The 19,564-nt window shown below is 48.9% G+C and overlaps 1 protein-coding gene across 4 annotated transcripts in view; it reads right to left on the bottom strand.

The window, feature by feature from the left end:
* Positions 1–100: 100 nt before the first annotated feature.
* Positions 101–19,564, bottom strand: part of Stat3 (signal transducer and activator of transcription 3) — a 51,489-nt gene continuing 32,025 nt past the window's right edge. The window contains exons 5-24 of one of the 4 annotated variants that reach the window (XM_052197056.1): positions 18,717–18,812; positions 18,482–18,563; positions 18,109–18,203; positions 17,808–17,959; positions 16,633–16,791; positions 16,456–16,548; positions 15,849–15,908; positions 11,871–11,900; positions 11,677–11,770; positions 11,488–11,535; positions 9,540–9,623; positions 8,453–8,551; positions 8,182–8,317; positions 7,501–7,553; positions 7,171–7,265; positions 6,943–7,082; positions 6,353–6,562; positions 3,126–3,168; positions 2,718–2,780; positions 101–1,926 (exon numbers count right to left, since the gene is read on the bottom strand). In XM_052197056.1, coding sequence (XP_052053016.1) covers positions 2,756–2,780; positions 3,126–3,168; positions 6,353–6,562; positions 6,943–7,082; positions 7,171–7,265; positions 7,501–7,553; positions 8,182–8,317; positions 8,453–8,551; positions 9,540–9,623; positions 11,488–11,535; positions 11,677–11,770; positions 11,871–11,900; positions 15,849–15,908; positions 16,456–16,548; positions 16,633–16,791; positions 17,808–17,959; positions 18,109–18,203; positions 18,482–18,563; positions 18,717–18,812 — 1,794 coding nt within the window. In that variant the 3' untranslated portion in view covers positions 101–1,926; positions 2,718–2,755. Of the gene's footprint in view, positions 1,927–2,717; positions 2,831–3,125; positions 3,169–6,349; positions 6,563–6,942; positions 7,083–7,170; positions 7,266–7,500; positions 7,554–8,181; positions 8,318–8,452; positions 8,552–9,539; positions 9,624–11,487; positions 11,536–11,676; positions 11,771–11,870; positions 11,901–15,848; positions 15,909–16,455; positions 16,549–16,632; positions 16,792–17,807; positions 17,960–18,108; positions 18,204–18,481; positions 18,564–18,716; positions 18,813–19,564 lie in introns of all 4 variants that reach the window. The other 3 variants (XM_052197053.1, XM_052197055.1, XM_052197054.1) reach the window with 3 other exon arrangements.

Below are 19,564 nucleotides of genomic sequence, written 5' to 3'. Positions count from 1 at the left end.
CTCACATGCTCCTAGCCCAGCTCCGCCTGAGCAGAAGGCTCGTGCACGCACAAGCTGGGCACACGTGACCCCAGCCAGCCAGCCAGCCCCTGCCACACAGTTCCTATATAATCTTTTATTTCTGGAAGTTAAAGTAGTTACAGCAATATACAAAAACAAACAACAACAACAAAACAACCCACAATAATATAAATTTTTACACTAAAAAGTATACATTGGAATTTGAGTGCAGTGGCTAGGACAGAACACAAGCCACTGTACGGAGAGGCTAAGCAATTTGCAGGCATGGCTGGGTGAGGGGGGCCAAGTAGGGCCAAGGGGAGGGAAGCAGGGTGGTTAGCCCAGGCACGCAGACTTCCCGAGCCCCTGAGGTACAACAGCTGCCCCAGAGAAGCCCTCACCTTGTTCCTGGGTCCCCAGGATTGAAAGTTGTCAACATGCCCAGCCTGGCCTTTCTAACCCTTTCAGTTTACGAGTTCAGCTTATTGTGTAAGTAAAGGACGTTGCTGGGGACAGGAGAGCAGTAACCGTCTCAAAGCAGAAGGCTGGGGTGGTCAAGGCAAGCAGTTTGTCTTGGAGACAATGTCCTCACTGCCCTTAATTTAGACACTGGGTAACTGGAGAGAAACAATTCCACAGACACTGATCAGCTGAGCGAGGTGTCTTTGAGTCAGTGTTCGAGTAAGCTGAGTGACTGAGGCAAGCAGGTGACATGAAGGCCACAGTAGGTGCGGGCACTGTTTCACCTCACCTGGGAGCCCCAGTGGGGAGCAGACAATCGCCAGTCTCAGGGGAGGCCAAGAATACGCGGCTCATATGAAGGGCAGACCTGGAGTTTATCAATCAGCTTTTGCCCTGTGGTTCCAGGTTCCACTGGGAACCAAGCGCACAGGAGAAGGACCATGCTCCCTGAGCTTTGCTGAGGACCTGTAGTCTGAGTCAGGTTCAAACCTGTAAGGCAATCCCTCGACACAAGGTCCTGAGGCAGGGATTCCAAGGTACACAGGACAGGGGACTTCCTGTGGACACGGGAAGGGGACATACCACCAGCAAGTGGGAAAGGAAGCCAGGTTGACCCTAGGCCCAGTAAGGCACCCACAGGGCAGGCTGACCCTGAGACAGGGTCTGGAGTCTGAGTTGGGAGGGGGAGGGGGAGAGGGAGGGCGGTGACAAAGGATCTCAGTGCCCTTGGCCTACCTCACCTCTCCAACTGACAAGCTTGCTGGGTAAACAAAACCCGGCTCATGAAGAGTCTGGGATATCTAGGTTCTCTCTAACCTGTGTGTTTGAGCCAGAGGCCGGGCCACAGCTCTCAGATGTCTTTACAGATCTGATCTGAAACCATTTCAGGGTTTATATAGATGATCACCTTGAAGATAGCTTAAAGCACCGGCGAGGCCGTTAACTGAGTTCTCTCTGACACGGAAAGGCTGTACTGTTTCAGTGTGGTTTGCCCTTTAATTATTTTTTTTTAATTAAAGAGGAACCTATGGGCTTAGTCCTAGCTTCTATGTGGACATTAGCAAGGTTGAAAGTGCAGGGCTGGGCAGAGGATTCCATGGGCACTGGAGGCACTTCTCTAGCCACGAACTGCTGAGGCAGGAGGGCAGGTGGACGGAAGGCCCCCTCCAGCCTCCTGCTCTCACCCAGCACGGACTCAGAGTGCTCTCCTCTGTACATAAAAGCGCGTCACCCATACTCGCTCATTTCTCTATTTTAAAAAGTGCCCAGATTGCCCAAAGATAGCAGAAGTAGGAGATTTAAAAAAAAAATCTGGAACCACAAAGTTTCAGATGCTGTGGGGTTTGGCTGCTTAGGGTGGGACGCAGGGCAGGTGTCTGTCACATCTCCGTGGCTTGTTTGCAGCTCCTCACATGGGGGAGGTAGCACACTCCGAGGTCAGATCCATGTCAAACGTGAGCGACTCTGCAGACACAGAGGGAGCCAGTTCAGTCCCCAGATGAGCAGGCTTACAATCCCCACCCTCTGTAAGCAGACAGGGTCCAGGAACCACATTAGCCAGTCTCCTGTTCTTTCAGGCATGGGCAAGGTCAGAAAAGCCAGACTTCCTGCCCCTTACAGGGCCTTGCCACCTAGAAGAGCACAGTCTCCACCTCAGCCCTGCTCTCTCTCTCAGAGGTCTGAGGCTGCCCTGCATGTGGTAGCCTTGGCCACACACAGTCACTGAGCAGCTGAGAGTAACCCAAATCAAGGTATCAAACCACTGCGTTTCAAAGACTCCACAGAGGAGGCCGGGCCGGGGGAGGCCGTCCATGGCCACTCTGATGCTGACGCGCATGCTGCTCACCTCAGGGACCAAGGTCTCTTGCCCCTTTTTAGTGCTTTACTGTGGCTACTGGGAAACTGCACGTGTGTGAGACTTGTCTCCTTAGCAGAACATGGCTCTAAAGCCATGTTTTGCTTTGTTTTGTTTTGTCAAGAAACACAGGAAGGTTTCTTGGGTAGGAGTGTGGGACACAGAACCAAGAGAGAAAAGGGAAGAGACAGCCTAGTCCTGTCTGGGTGAACTTGCTCAGCCTTAGACCAAGCTGGCCTCCGAACTCACAGAGATCTGTCTGCATCTGTCTGCGTCTCCCTGCCTCTACCTGGGGCTTGGGCCACCACACCCAGCTCAGACCGATTTCTCCCAGAGTGGATGGCAGGCTCTGGCTCTGTTCATGCAAGCATCAGTGGGGCCTGACTCTGTAAACACTCACCAAACTGCCCTCCTGCAGAGGGCTCAGCACCTTCCCCGTTATTTCCAAACTGCATCAATGAATCTAAAGTGCGGGGGGACATCGGCAGGTCAATGGTATTGCTGCAGGTCGTTCTGTAGGAAAGGGGGGACGGCAGGAATGGGAAGGGCCAGGTTGACAAGACACAATGGAGGGGGGAAAAAAAAAGAACAAACACACACACACAAGCCATCAAACTCTGGTCTCCAACAGAAAAAATAAAAACTCAAGCTTTTTAAACACACAAGGTCACTCTGAGCACTAACCAAGCCCAGGGGCTTCTAGCCCTTCACGGGTAACTCTCACCCCATGTCCTCCCTATTCCTGGGGACAACTGAGGACACTAGGACACTAGAAATGAATGAGAAACTGGGAAGGGCGGCCACTTACGGTGTCACACAGATGAACTTGGTCTTCAGGTAAGGGGCAGCGCCTGCAGAGAGGAAACCGGGCTTTAACTGATTGTGGCTTGCTTTGAGAACATGCAAGAGGAATCCTCCTGCCTCTCCCAGATGGCTTGAGACAACCTTGCACAGAAGCTGCAGGGCACTGCAGTTCCTCTTAGGGCTGCCTGCCCTCCCTCATCTCATCACATTCTGAGAGACATCCTGTCTTGCAGTTTGAAGTTCTGTCTCTTCCATAGAATTTCCTGAGCTGCAAAGACTTCTGTAGAGACATCTGCCCCTACCTCTACCTGTACCCAGACTACCACCAACTCTAGTGCATCCTTCCAGACCCCTGCCTGAGCAGTCAACCACTTTGTGTAGTGTTAGGCTTCTCCTGAGATCTGGTCATACTTGTGAATTGACTTTCCTGTTTGGTGACCAGTCCAGACACCAACAGGACTAAATGCTTAAGATGGTTAGTGCTGGAGGCTCCAAAGCTACTCCCAAGCAGGAAAGCACACCTCAGCCACTGGAAAGACAGGACACTGGGTCCTAGTACCTGGGCGACAGCCAGGAAACCCGGCCAGGGCGCCATCTCTCTCTCGTGTGGGATGGGAGAGAGAGACAGGCCTGGCTGGCCTCCATCTCTGCCGTTTACGTTGGAAATGTGGGACTGAAATGCTGGGCCAAGCAATCAGGAAGCCCTGGGGACACTGGCAGGAAGCCCTGGGGGTTCAGTTAACAAAGCTAGCAGTAGGCCTGGGGCCTTGTGGGTCGGCTAAGAAAAGCACAGACATAACACTGGGGCTTACAAGCATCCACCAAGACAAACCCCTGGGAGAAGACTGGAAAGAGGTCCTAGACGAAAATCCAAGTTCATTTGTGGCCAAGAAACAGGTTAACTCGGCACAGAACCAAAGGAATTACTGAGGCAAGTGTGCTGTCCACAGTTCTCAAAAAGTTCTCCAGGGTGAGAACTTTCACTCTAGAGAGACAGAGAGGACCAGGGAGATGGCTTAGTGCTAAAGACATCTGTCACCAAGCCTGATGACCTGAACTCTGTCCCCAGGGACGACATGGAGAGAGCTGATACCCTCAAGGTCCTCCAACAAGGACCCCTTCTCCCCCCCACTCACACACACACACACACACACACACACACACACACGCATATACAATAAATTAGAGATGGAGAGAGAAGAATTTCATTCTCTAATGGTCAAGAGAGCTCAGAACTATTCTTTGACCAAGGTAGCAGTGTGGGACACAGAACCAAGAGGGAAAAGAGAAGAGACAGCCTATTCCTGTCTGGGTGAACTTGCTCAGAATCCCTCCAGAAGGACACAGGGTACAGAACAGACTCCTAGCAGACAAGGAAGACCCAGGAAGAGGCTCTGGGTGAGGACTATACCATAACACTCCTGTAGCAGAGGCAGAGGGAGGGGTCATCACAGGCTCACCTCCCTAAGTGGTTCATCTGAACCCCTACCCTTCTGTCAGGGCTCCTGAGTCCTCAGTGCACCCTCGCTGTGCTCACAGACAGGCCCCTCCCGCAGTGGGTGCCTTTCTCATGCCCAGGGCCTTGCTCCTGAGGGGTGTCTGGGCAGCCTACAGCAGGGATGGTGATGGAAGTAGAGGCCTCTGACTAGGGGCCTGCATCTTGAAAGCAAAATTAGTCAAATGATCAGCGCTTGGACTTCAAAGTCTCTGTGAGAAGAACAAAGGCTAGTGTGAAAGGGACTGATAAACAGATCTTCCAACTGAAGGCAAGGTGGAAGCAGAGATAAGGGACAGACAGGAAGTGAGAGCTGAACTCCTCCACACAAGGAAGAGAACTCAACAGTACAACAAAGGAAAAGGAAAGTAACCGTCGTTGTCCGCAAGCACCCCGACTCCTCCAAGAATGGTGGACAGCGGCAGGGGGAGCTGTGCACAGGTGCACAGAGGCCAGCTCCCACACGGCACCTCAGAGCCCGGCAAGTGCCCTGACCAACAACACTCCCAGAAAACCAGGCTCCTCGCCAGCATGAGGACATGGGCAGAGTCAATGCAGCAAGTGTGAAATGACTTCAGACCAGACACCTCTCACTCTTTAATGCTGGGGACAGCCCCAGACACTACAGACTTAACACAACATAATTTCTAATTTGTTGTATAATTTATACCAGTGATTCTCAACCTTCTGAACACCGTGACCCTTTAATACAGCTCCTCATGTTGTGGTGACCCCTCCCCCAACCATAACATTTTCGTTGTTACTCCATAGCTGTAATTTTGCTGCGTTTATGAATCGTAATAGAAATGTGTTTCCTGTAGTCTTAGGCGCCCCCTGTGAAGAGCTGAGAAATGCTCATTTACAGCTGCAGACACTCCCACAGAGTACGTGCATCTTGTTTCAGCAGCTGGACATTTTAAATGCCAAGACTGCATCCCTCCAACTGTCACCTCCTGAACAGCAACACCTCCAGCCTGCTGTCAGCTCTGCCCCGCGCTGCCAACAACCACTGTCCCAGAAACCCTTTCTTTTCTTTTCTCTCTCTCTCTCTCTCTCTCTCTCTCTCTCTCTCTCTCTCTCCCTCTCATTCTCTCTCTCTCTCTCTCTCTCTCTCTCTCTCTCTCTCTCTCTCTCTCTCTCTCTGTGTGTGTGTGTGTGTTTCTCTCTGGGTTTCTCTGTGTAGCCCTGGCTGTCCTGGAACTCACTCTGTAGATCAGGCTGGCCTCCAACTCAGAAATCCACCTGCCTCTGCCTCCCACGTGCTGGGATTAAAGGCATGTGCCACCACCGCCCGGCCCCAGAAAGCCTTTCTTCAAACTCCTGGCACTGCTAACTCAGGACAGCAAAGCATGCTGGACCCAAATCTGTCTCAGGTCTTCTGGAATTCGCTGACCTGAGAAGCATCAGAGAGATCTGCCCTCATTTTTCTCTTTTTAGTGTTTTAGCTGTGTATATGTGTGTGTGAGAGAGAGGGGGGAGAAGGGAAGAGGGGGAGGGGGAAGGGAGGAGGGAGAGGGAGGGAGAGAGAGAGGGGGGGATGCTATTTTCATCTTCAGCCCTCCCAGCTCCCAGCGACGCCTGCTTCTGTTCTGACTCCTGAGTCCCCCCCGTCAGGGACCTGATAAACTGCTCTTCCCCCACTCCCACAAGATCCTTAGTCCTGTCCTCGGCCCTCCTCCCAGGATCTGCACTTTTCCCTGATAGTGAAGGCAGAGCCATGGAAAGTCAACAACTACCTGGGTCAGCTTCAGGGTGCTCCTGGCTCTCGGGCCGACAATACTTTCCGAATGCCTCCTCCTTGGGAATGTCAGGGTAGAGGTAGACCAGTGGAGACACCAGGATGTTGGTAGCATCCATGATCTTATAGCCCATGATGATTTCAGCAAATGACATGTTGTTCAGCTGCTGCTTGGTGTATGGTTCTACAGACTGGATCTGGGTCTTGCCTGCCATGAACATGGAAGGAAAGATTGTGCCCGTCTAGCGCTGGAGACTCTGAATGCCCTACCCAGTGACTTGGAACTGTGGCAATATCCAGGCTGCTTTTAGAGATCCAGCTGGCTCATAGGCAAAACACTTACCTCAAATATATTAATGGAGTAGGCAGGAAAAGGAATACAGAAGTAAGATTTAAATCACACTTTTCTACCCAAGCATTAGCCAAATGAGTGAGCAGAACAAACTGGCAAGCCACCCCTTCAGGAGGAGGCACAGACCCTCTCTGCCCTCCAGGGGGCAGCAGTACCCAGAACATGAAGCAGCCAGGTGCTGCCAATGGCCACCAGGTGGAGCCAGTGAGAGAGGAGGCGCAGGTGAGCATTCTTACCACTGATGTCCTTTTCCACCCAAGTGAAAGTGACCCCTCCTTCTTTGCTGCTCTCGCTGAACCGCAGCAGGAAGGTGCCCGGGGGCTTTGTGCTAAGGATAGCCCGCTCCCGCTCCTTGCTGATGAAACCCATGATGTACCTGCAGCCAACCACAACCAATCACGGGCTTGCTGGGGGCAGGTGACAAGGTTACAACAGTGCAGCCTTACTGCAGAGTCTAACCTTACCCTTCATTCCAAAGGGCCAAGATATACTTTTTCACAAGGTCGATGATATTGTCTAGCCAAACCCAGAAGGAGAAACCCTTGCCAGCCATGTTTTCCTGGAGAAAAGAACAATGGGAAAGCCAAGTCCATCACCATTCATCCGAACCCTTTCCTGTCAGAGCCTTCTTACTCTGCTGCCGTTACCCTCACGGTTCCTCTATCCTCAGGCAGCTCCTGATAGCTGCTGGAGAAAGGGGCCCAGGCTTTGAGTATTCATGCCCCCCACACCCACCTTACACATGAGCGCCCCACACCCACCTCCTAACCAAAGGAATCAACAAGATCACTTACTTTGCAAAATTTAGCCCATGTGATCTGACACCCTGAGTAGTTCACACCAGGCCCTGGAAGAGGAAAAAACAAAACAACAAAATTTCAGCCTTGACCAAAGTTACTTCTTAAGCAGAATTTACAACACTGTCGTGTATTTGCATTCATGTACTTACAGGGTACCACAGGGTATCACATGCACACACATGCCCACACACACCCAACCCCAACATCTGACCCCTGGGTTAGGCCAGCACAGATGTCCTGTTGGGCACCTGCTAATCCTTGTGTGGTCTGAGAACTGGCAACATAGTGGCAAGGCTGGCAGCTGGGGCCAAAGGCTGTATTTGGTGGCAGCACAGGGCAAAGCTACTTTCAGTCCAGACTTTTTTAAAGGGAGGAAAAAATTTAAACTAGTGTCTATGGTTTCTTAAAGAAATGGGCAAGGAATACCAGCTTTTACTAGTCTTCAAACACACTTAAAATATCTCCCCAGGTAAGACAGAACAGTGCCTTTGAAGGCAATAAAAAACAAAACAAAACCCACAAAACCTCCTCCATGTGTCCTAAAGAAAAGGAACACCGGGATATATCCCAGCTTCTCAGCCTGGCCCTGGCATATTGCCTTGCCCTGGCTGACCCTGGGAAACCCTGCCTGGATGACCCCCGGGGCCAGGTGTATGTGAAGCCGGCGATTCCCACCTAGGAGCTTCTCAGCCAGCGTGGTCAGCTGCTCGATGCTCAGCCCGCGCTTGGTGGTGGACGAGAACTGCCAGCTGAGCACCTCGGCCACCTGGTCCCAGGTCCCGATCGGAGGCTTCGTGAAGAAGTTCACGTTCTAGTGAAAGAAAGAACGCATTACACATTGTTCACATGGATGAGAGAGCAACACTGGCAGCCTGAGGGGGGAGCAGGAGAGAGGAAGCGGCAAGATTCAGGGATTTCAGAGAGGGCGTGGCGGCGGGGGACTCACCTTGGGATTGTTGGTCAGCATGTTATACCACAGGATTGATGCCCAAGCATTTGGCATCTGACAGATGTTGGAGATCACCACGACTGGCAAGGAGTGGGTCTGTAGAGTATGGGGACAGGCGGTGAGTGACTTAGTGGGACAGCTGGGCCCTCACAGCTCCCAACCCTCATCACCTGTGTCTCAATAGGTTAGAATTAAACATCACAGTACGGCCACCCTGATGGCAAGGGCAGGCAGCAGTGAGAACACAGGGGGGAGGGGAGGGAGGGAGGGAGAGAGCGAGAGAGAGAGAGAGAGAGAGAGAGAGAGAGAGAGAGAGAGAGAGAGAGAGAGAGAGAGAGAGAGCGCAGCAGGGCTGACATCTGAACATGAACAAGTTACGAAATTTAACTTGTTCAAAATCAGGCCCTAAAACTAGCACTAACTCAAACCCCAAGGCTAACCTGGCCCTCAGCCCCGACTCTCCAGAGACACACCTGGAAGGCAACTTTCGAAATTCAAACAATCTGCATCTTTCCATGAAACTGAGGTGTTAGAAATCAAACACAAGGATGTCTGCTTTTCCAGGTCTAACTTAATAAGATCAAGAAAGATGGAAAACAGGGGCTGGAGAGATGGGTCAGTGTTAAGAGCACTGACTATTTTTCTAGATGTCCGGAGTTCAATTCCCAGCAACCACATGGTGGCTCACAACCATCTGGAATGGGATGTGATTCCCTCCTTCTTCTGTGTCTGAAGAGAGTGACAGTGTGCTCACATATACAACATAAATAAGTAAATCTTTAAAAATGAAAGAAAGCTAGAAAAGAAATTATAAATGATGACTACTAAGACTCACCTGCCCAAACTTTATCAAATGGATTCTAAAGAATCACTAATACAGATTTTCGTAACAGGTACTCAAATAAGCCTTAACTCTTGGGGGCAGGGGTGGCTCTCAGGAACTTTTCAGAGATGGATAATGAGCACAGACCCAGGCTGGGCAGACAGCGCCATCCCAGCAGGCTTGTTGCCCTGGCACCCCTGCCCTGGCACCCCTGCGCACGCACCCCCGCCTGCGAGCTGCCTGGTTCCGTGAAGGCCTCACCTCTAGGTCGATCTTGAGGCCTTGGTGGTACACCTCGGTCTCAAAGGTGATCAGGTGCAGCTCCTCAGTCACAATCAAGGAGGCCTACAACAACAGCAAGGTCGCTTCAGAGCCATGGTCGGGGACACAGCTCTGGCTTCCTTCTTCCACCCACAGACCCTCAAGGACACGGTCCTCAAGCCTGATCTGTTATGTCCGACAGAACATATAACCGTATTTTATAAAACACATTCAAGGCACACAGAGTCACAAAGCCATGAGCATCCAATGGTAAGCCACCCACTTTACGTCCTTATTTGGGGGCCAGCAAGATGGCTCTGTGGGCTTGGGCATCTGCCTGCTAAGCTGAGCCTGATTCCTGGGACCCACTCGGTAGAACGAAAAACCAGTCCTGCAAGTGGTCCTCTGACTCTACATTTACACCATGGCACATGCACAACCATACACAAACACAGACAAATAAAGAAAGGAAGGAAGGGATGGAGGGAGAGAGGGAGAGGGAGACAGACAGACAGACAGACAGAAAGAGAGAGAGAGGGAGAGGGAAGTGAGGGAGGATAGGAAAGAGAGAGGAAGGAAAAAGGGAGAAAGGAAGAAAGGAAGGAGTAAGGAAGGGAGGGACAGAGGGAGGGAGGGGGAGGAAGGGAAGGAGGGTGGTGGGAGAAAGGAGGGAAGGAGGGGGAGGGAAGGAGGAAGGGAGAGAGGAAGGGAGGGAGGGAGGAAGATGGGAAGGAGGAAAGGAGGGAGGGAGGGAGGGAGGAAGATGGGAAGGAGGAAGGCAGGCAGGCTGCTTAGGTTTCTTCTCCTTTCCTCCCTCTGTCCTTTTACAAGCACTAGGGAGGGAACTCAGGGTCCCCCGCTCCCCAGTGCTGAGCTACAGCCTAGCGCTACCATGTGGAATAAGGACAAGTCATCCACTGAAATCCCCAGGTGAATGTCCCCCTTCTCTTGCAGTTTGCTGTGTCTTGTCGCTGTTGTCTCCCGCTCCTCCTATCTGTGTTCATGGTTGTTTCTCCAAGCACGTGTATTTCACGTGACCTGCAATCTCAGTATGTTTCTGCTCCTGACCGCACCCCTCCACCCCCGCAGTGGTCCCATGCAGGTCCCAATTCTTTTTTTCAGAGCTGTAGAGTATTCCACTGTGCCTACACCACAGATCATGATCCCAGTGCTGAGGGGTCTGGGCTATGTAAAGAGAGTGACTCGTGGCTGTGTTTGTGTTATCTGTCCCTGGTTCACCTATGCAAAGCTTTCTTTACTGTCAATTCCCAAGACTGGAACTGCTGGTTTACAGGGTGTCCTCATTTTTATGTCAAGTCACTTTCCAAAGTGACATATAACTGTAGAGTGACAACCTTCACTGCCTCAAGTCAAGCACTGCAGCCCCCTATCTGTACATGAATTACTAATGAATTCTCAGGAATGAATTTCCAGTTCTTCTACATGTATGCTGAATGACAGAATAATCTCAAACTCACAATCCCCCTGCCTCAGCTCCTGAGTTCTGGGGATGGGGGGGATTGTTGCTGTTTAACTCTGACTTGTTGACGTGATGTCTTTTGTCTCACCAGGCACTGAAAATGGAGCCAGCTGGCAGGTGGTGGCAAGGGACTTTGGGAAGCCCCGGGCAATGTGGAAACTTTTCTACCAAATGGGTGTGGGTAACAGCTCAGTGAGGGACTTCCCACTGCTGAAAGGGAGCCAGCTCCCCAACACCCAGGGAAATGTTCCTCACTAGAAAACTCCTCAGCACCTGTGACTTCTGAATGTCACACTGGCCCAGATCAAATCACTTTTCTAAATGACAAACATTTGAAATAGCAGGTTAAAGTCATTAATTCTGGGTTGAAGGGAGGGGGAGCAGAGAGACAGAGACAGAGACAGAGACAGAGCGCTTTACCTTTCTTCCTCAAAGAAAACACTGACTTCTAGCCTGAACAAAACTTACATCACAATTGGCACGGCCTCCATTGCCACATCTCTGCTCCCTCAGTGTCTGGAAGAAAGGAAAAAGAAAAAGGCAAGTGTCATTGTGTCACTTGAAGCTGTGCCAAGCTCTCTCACTACCACCTGTCCTGTCCAGTATGGGGACCCCGCCCTCCTTCCCGGAGCCCCTCTTCCCCCTCGGGTGACCGACCAGGTGTTTGAACTCCGCAGACAAGCTGCCGTTGTTGGACTCCTCCATGTTCATCACTTTTGTGTTCGTGCCCAGAATGTTAAACTTCCGAGAGCTGAATCATGGGAGAAAAACCATCACACAGTGAGTGAGTGAGTGAGCGAGCTCTCAGCAGACACAGTCGGATGAGAGAGAACAAAAGGCACTGGACTCACCCCCTGAGGGCAGCAACATCCCCAGAGTCTCTGTAAAGAACACAGGCAGGCGTTAATAAAGCAGAATCATGGATCCTCCTTCCTTCCAGAACCTATTCTGACTACCTGTTAACCTCCTCTGATGGAAAATGCTTTTAGATGTTAAGTTTTCTGGGTGACACAAAATTCTGTATGCACTTAAACAGCAGCCTTAGCAGGGTGCCTAGCCACCGCTTCTTCCCCTTCCTAAGGAATCCTCCATTCTGCTCAGCAAGGGATAGCAGAGCTCATATTATCTCCCAGAACCATGATCACTACAGTCATCGGAACATAGGAAGCCACAACAGAGCAGGTGAAGACAGGGTCTGCCTGGTCTGTTTCACCGGCTTTCCGAGACAGGGCTCTGTGTGCAGCCCTCCTGGCTGTCCTGGAACTTGCTCTGTAGACCTGAACTCAGAGATCACCTGCTTCTGCCTCCTGGGTGCTGGGATTAAAGGCCTGCTCTCAGCTCATCTGCCTTGTCTCAATCAAACCAAGGAGGCAATATCCTAGGCTGCTCTGTCCACAGTCATGGAACCCCCTGGAAGGGCCACAGTAAAGATAGCATGGAAGATCCCAGGTTCCTGAAGACACCTGTGAGTCACTGACCTCATCCTTAGGTACTTGCCCCAACTGCATTTCCAGTTACACAGGTTGTGAATTTCCTTATTATCTGAGCCACGCTCGGTTTTCCATAAAGGTATGTTGTTACCGAAAACTGACACCACCTCCCACAACGCAGCTGTTAACGCTGTCCCCACATGACCACTGCTGCCTCTGTCTCTGACTAGGCCATCTTTCTATATTATGATATTTCTGCCTTTATCTTATTTCAGAATAGTACTTTACAAGTTCTTCTTAGGCAGGCATGGGGGCAAATGCCTTTAATCCTAGCACTGGGGAGGCATAGGCAGGTGGATCACTGTGAATTCAAGGCTAGCCAAGGTTACAGAGTAAGACCCTCTCTCAAAATAAAAATAACTAAAATTTATTTTCCATTGCTATATATTTACCTACAAATAGCATGTTTTGGTGGGTTTGTGGAAGAGCATTATTAACTTTGAACTAGTTCTCTTTCCATATATTATATTTTCAAGCATTACTTATTTATTTACATGTTTGTTTTTCAGTATGGAGGCCACACCCAGGGCCCTGTGCACACCAGGTGAGCGTGCACCACCGAGCTGCACACACTGGAACTTTTTGTATTTTCAATGCTTGAGGTAAACTCGTGAGGCTTTGCAAGGTTTTGAACACAGTTGTTCACAAAAAGAAGATCCCTGCATGGAGACATCTTTAAAATCAAATGTCTGTCAAAGTTCTTGCTTCTCGATCCCTCATTTGAAAATAAGAGTTAGATTTAAGAATACTTACTAGTTACTGGCAGCCTACAGAATGGGAAAAGTTTTGTTTTATTTTTAACCAACAATACATCCAATAGAGGGCAAATATTCAAAGAGAATTTTAAGAAAGTAGATATTAAGAAAATAAAGACCCAGTTAAAAATAGAGTACAGATCTAAACAGAAAATTCTTCATAAGGAAACCCAAGTGGTTGAGAAACAAAGAAATGTCCAACATCCTTAGCATGAGGGAAATGCAAATCAAAACTGCTGTGACAGTCCACCTTACACCTGTCAGCACAGTTAAGATCAACACAGTGACAGCTCATGCTATCGAGGACGGGGAGTAAGAGCAACCATCACATATTGCTGGTGAGAATGCAAACTCATGGAACTATGCAACTATGGAAATCAGTATGGCTGCTCCTCAGGAAGACGGGAATCAATCCACCTCAAGATCTAGTTACACCACTCTTAGGCACAGAGGATGCTTCCTCCTACCACACAGACACTTGCTCAATCACATTCACTGCTGCTCTTTTCATAATAACCAGAGACTGGAAACGACCTAGATGTCTCTCAACATAAGAATGGATAAAGAAAGTATGGTACATTTACATATGGAGTATTACTCAGTCATTAAAAAAAAATAAAACCATGAAATTTGCAGGCAAATGGATAGAACTCGAAAAAAAATCATCATCCTGAGTGAGGGAACCCAGGCCCAGAAAGACAAACATGGTGTGTACTCACTTACGTATCATTAGCCATAATGTCTATGATAACCAAGCTATAATCCTTAGAACCACAGGGTAAAGGCAGAGTAAGGAACTACAGGGGACAAACAGATCTAGTTAGGAAAAGAAATAGAATGGATTTCTGGGTGGATGAGGATCTGAAATTGGAGGAGCAAATGGGGAAGTGGAGGGGAGAGGAGAGCTGGTGGTGGGAGGGAACAATGGGAAAAAGCAAAAATTACAGGACATCTGTGGGGCAGCACAGAAATCTCCTAAAACATTAACATGTATGAAGGTGATCTAAATTAAAATGCCAAATAATGGGGAAGCGTTAGGGTCCCAACTGGCCATCTGTCACCAAATGAAGCGTCCAGTACTGGGTTAGGGTTAAATATAATTGAATTGTTGGCCAAAAGGAATCCCCCAGACAACCCATGCTGTTGTCAAGACCATAGGTTGATGTCCACAACTGACAGCAAGGCCACATTGTTGAAGGTAACACCTGCCCAACTCACTGAACATGGGTATTCAAGCTGGTGCCTCCATAAAGCCTCCCCACTGGATGCCAGAGTCTTTGTTACAGGAAGGTAACAAAGAGAAGTTGCATACTATCAAAGAGAACTGTGAGCAGCCACCCAGCCCCAGACCTCTATGTGTAATGATATACAACCTGCAGGATATGCTAGGGCAATGGTGGCACAAAGATGGGGAAGTAACTAACCAAAAAGAATGAGTCTTAAGGCTCAGTCCACAAGATGAAACTCATACCCAACAAGGCTTGCCTGACCAAGAACCAAAATAAATAATACTGATCTAAAAAAGAAAGGAAGGAAGGAAGGAAGAAAAAAGAGAGAGGAGGGAGAGAGGAAGAAAAAGAGAGGGAAAAAGAAAAGGAAAAAGAAAACATAATAAAATGACTCCTAATGATATTCTGCTATGCTCATAGGTCAGTGCCCTGCTCAGCCATTATCAGAGAAGAGCTCTCCTGCCGGAGATGGGGAGAAACATGGAGACCCACAGCCAGACGCCACGCAGAGAAAGACCTTAGAACACTCATCCCTAAATGTCATGTTTCTATCAAATCCCTCCCCTCAGAGCTCAGGGTACGCTAAAGAAGAGGACAGAGAAAGAACGTAAGAGCCAGAGGCAATGGAGGACACCAAAACCACAAGGCCCTCTAAATCACCATGAGCAGGGCTCATGTGAACTCACAGAGGCTGGAGCTGCATGTCCAGGCCCTGCGCTGGTCTGCGCCAGGGCCTCTGCTAATATTGTGGCTTCCTGTGTGGTGTTTTCATGGGATCCCTGAGGTGCAAACAAGTGGGACTCTGACTCTTGTGCCTTCTCTTGGGCTCTTTTCCTTCTGTTGGTTTGTCTCGTCCAACTTGGATGTGTTAGTCTTTGTTTTGCCTTGTCATATTTTATTTTGTTACATTAAAAAAATGAATGAATGAATGAATGAATGAAAACCAAGGCACTAGGGTGAAAGATTACCAATGGTGCTGCTGGGAGCGGGAAAGCAAGCTCCCTCTCCTGGAGGGCACTGGCTTGGTCAGCCTCTCCTGTAAGTCTCAGGAGCAGGACAGCTGACCAACAGAGAGTTTGTTGTGCAGGCTTTCGTTTAGTCACAGTTTGGTGGTTTGTTTCTGTTTCTTTTTTTTTTTTCCTTTTTGTGTGTTGTATTTTGTTTTCAACCATATTAGGGGTCTGTTTTGTTTTTTTTGTTTTGCTTTGTTTTGAGAAAGAACTTAAAAGTTTGGGTGGGTAGAGGAGTAGGAGATCCAGATGTATTTGGGGGAAGGAAGACTATGAGCAGAGCATATTTAAATTTAAAAGTTGCTTTTAAATAACAAAAAAATTAGATACATAAAGAATACTTACTTATCAATGCATACTTTAATTTTAAGCTGATAATTCAACTCAGGAAATTTGACCAGCAACCTATTAAAAACATACAGTCAAGGAACGTTAGTAGGCACCCTACTGTGACCTCTTGTTTAAGAAGACATATAACCCCAACACTTCAATTCCTAAGAAGTAAATATATTGCTGAGCACAGTGGTGCACACCTTTGACCCCAGCACTTGGGAGGCAGAGGTAGACGGATCTCTGGGTTCAAGCCAGCTTGGTTTACGGAGAGAGTTCCAGGCTAGCCAGGGCTACACAGAGCCCTGTCTAGATGAAAAGAAAAAAATTATATTTACAAACCCAAATTCCACTTCTGCACAGAATCATCGTTGATATTAAAGCTGAACACTGACCCTCTTGCCAAAAAGTACTGAAGTGCCTAAGACTGTGAAGCACACTGTAAGACACTCACGGGAAGCTAATGAAAAGCACCTGTTCTGACCCGCCGTGAGGCGAGGGCTTCACCGCTCACTCGATGGGGCCCTCAGCTATGGCACCACTGAACCTTCCCTCCCTTAAAATCCTTAAGGAAGAGGCTTGGACATCATCAAAACTCCACCCAAAGTGTAACTCCGCCCACCTGACTTTGGTGGTAAACTGCACGCCCGTCTTGATGACTAACGGCCGGTCCGGGTGCATGGGCATGCAGGGCTGCCGCTCCACCACAAAGGCACTGCAAGGAAAGGATGGCATCTCAGATGCGGGCTGACCAGGCTTCTGCCTGGTCCCTGCTTCAGAACATCGGCTTTTAAGTTACCTCTTCATTAAGTTTCTGAACAGATCCACGATCCTCTCCTCCAGCATCGGCCGGTGCTGCACAATTGGGTCCCCCTTGTAGGACACTTTCTGCTGCAGCTCCTCCAGTTTCTTAATTTGTTGGCGGGTCTGAAGTTGAGATTCTGCTAATGAAGTTATCCTGCCATAATGGAAGGAAGTTCCCAGTCACCTCCGGCGCCTAGCGGTGACCCCAGCTCTCAGGAGACGGAAGAAAAGAGACCCTGAGGTGCCCATCCCATCACAACAAAGGAAGGAAGGAGACGGGCAGCTGCAACCTGCAGCTGGATTTCTAGCTTCACATGTATAGTTATGACATCACACATATATTCATGACATCACATGTATAATCATGACATCACATTATTTATTCACAGCAGATGTCTACAAAATGATTGTCACAAAGTCTGATAACTCACTGGTACTATTAATTTTATATATATATATATATATATATATATATACATATATTCAGCTATTCTCCCTTTGCAAAGAACATATATTGTTTTAGATTATTAAAATAACTAATATGGAGACTTTAGTATGAAATACAACTGAAAGTATTATTTAAATTTAAATATTTTAAATGAGTGATCTATACTTTTTATATTTATTTATTTATTTATTCTTTTACTTAAAATTTTGTTGGCTGGGCAATGGTGTTACATGTCTCTTATCCCAGCACTTGGGAGGCAGAGGCAGACAAATCTCTATGAGTTTGAGGCCAGTCTGATCTATAGAGCAAGTTCCAGGACAGCCAAGACTACATAGAGAAATCCTGTAATTCTTGGACTAAACTCGAGTGTGTAAAAGAGGCCCCCTTAAGGCAGGCATGGTGATACAAGCCTGTAATCCCAGATATTTGGGAAGATGAGGCAGGAGGATTACAAATTCAAGGTCAGCCTGGGCTATATAGTGGGTATGAGGCTAGCCTATGCAGCTCAATGAGATTCTCTGTCCAAGGAGAAAAAAGTGCCATCTTAGCAACAGTGTCCAGCGCTAGGAGAGGAGTCCACGGGTTCTAGCGCACTTGTCCACCCCTCACTCCCAGTCCCACCCCCACCCCCAGCACTAACAAGGAAAAACAAAAGCATGGGAAAGGCGCAACCCTCCCTCTGCAGGCCCCTCAAGAAAGGGAAGCCTTTGTCCAGCTCTTACCAGTTTTCCAGACGGTCCAGGCAGATGTTGGGAGGGCCTCCAATGCAGGCTATCTGCTGCCGCCTCTTCCAGTCAGCCAGCTCCTCATCCGTCAGTGTCTTCTGCACGTACTCCATGGCTGACAAGAGCCCCGCCAGTTCACTCACGATGCTCTGTTTAGAAACCAAAACAAAGTCAGGATTCATTTCCCCAGACCATGTCTCACCACAGTCTCTAGTCAGTTCTGGAGAAGGAACCCATCCGAAACTGTCGAGTCTTCCCACAGTCGCTGTGTTGCTTGGGAAGCATCCAGATGGCTTACTCTCCGCATCTGGTCCAGGGCCGTGAGCATCTGCTCCAGCTGTTGCATCTTCTGTCTGGTCACAGACTGGTTGTTTCCATTCAGATCCTGCATGTCTGATGGGAGGAGGAAAGACTTCTTGAGAAGATGGATTCCTCACAGCCTTCTCAATGAGCCTCTACACTGCACCTGCAGCCCGGTGACGCAGAGAGCTGAGGTAAGGTGGTAGCAGGCTTATGGTCAGCCTGAGCTCCGTGGTCAAATCCCATCTCAAAAGGTTGTCCCATGTAGGGCCAGCAGCTCCCCTCCTACCATGAAGCCCTGAAGGCCGGTCCTGAAACTCAGGGACCACTCAGCCTTGTACGGACTTTACACCTCTACTGCGCTCACTTGCCTCCTTGACTCTTGAGGGTTTTATAGTTGAAATCAAAGTCGTCCTGGAGATTCTCTACCACTTTCATTTTCTGTTCTAGATCCTGTTTAAACAAACAAACAAACAAACCAAAAACAGAAGTAAAACATATGTTACCTTTGAAAAAGGGAAAAGAAAGTTTTGAAGGTAGTCAAAGTGTGGTGCACGCAGGACCACACTCTGCAGCCCAGGCGCCGCCCCGGGGAAGCCTGATTACCTGCACACGCTTCCGGACATCCTGAAGATGCTGCTCCAGCATCTGCTGCTTCTCCGTCACTACGGCAGCTGTTGGGTGGTTGGCCTGGCCCCCTTGCTGCCCCCCCAAAAAAGAAGATTAACACTCATGAATTTGTGGAAACCTCTCGACTGAACTCCATCCTGTCCTAGTACCTGTCAGTGGTGCAAAAGGGGAGGATGCTGGGAAAACGCTCGCACTGTTCTGTGTCAATGGCTTTTACCAATAGGAAACACTGTAAACCCAATCTCTAGTTAAACTAGGAGCCCACATGCTGAACTAAGAGGTCTCGTCCTTCAAGCACCCCAAGGGTAAACTCTCAAAAAAAAAATCTAGACAGAAACTGGGGTGCCCTCAGTACTGGAGATCCTGCCTAAATAAGTAAGGTCTGGGCTTGATCCCAGCACTGAGAGAATATTAATAAATAAATTAAGAACTGATAACAACAGAGTGTAACGTATTTCCATTAAAAAAAAATTGAACATTTGAAAAACCCAAGAATTTTCAAAATTGTGCTTCCACGGCTTCTGCCAGGAGAGGCTGATGCCTTAAGGGGTGATAAGACTCGAAAGGTAAAATGGTGGGCTTTGCAGGGAGCAGAAACAGACATCTGACGGCAGAAAGACAGGTAGAAACTCCAAGAACAAGACGCCAAGACAGCAACCCATGGACAGAGAGCCATCTTGAAGAATGTGCTAAGGACAGAGGTTCTCCACCCAGTTTTCCAAGCTCAGAGTGCTCACACCCTGGGCCTGCACGCTAATCTCTAATCTAATCGCTCACCCACCACACTTGTCCAGGGCTCAAATCAGGCTCCAGCTGCTGGCTTT

Source organism: Apodemus sylvaticus, chromosome 10, assembly GCF_947179515.1.
Source record: "Apodemus sylvaticus chromosome 10, mApoSyl1.1, whole genome shotgun sequence".
NCBI lineage: Eukaryota > Metazoa > Chordata > Mammalia > Rodentia > Muridae > Apodemus > Apodemus sylvaticus.
This window is presented reverse-complemented; position numbering and strand designations above follow the sequence as displayed.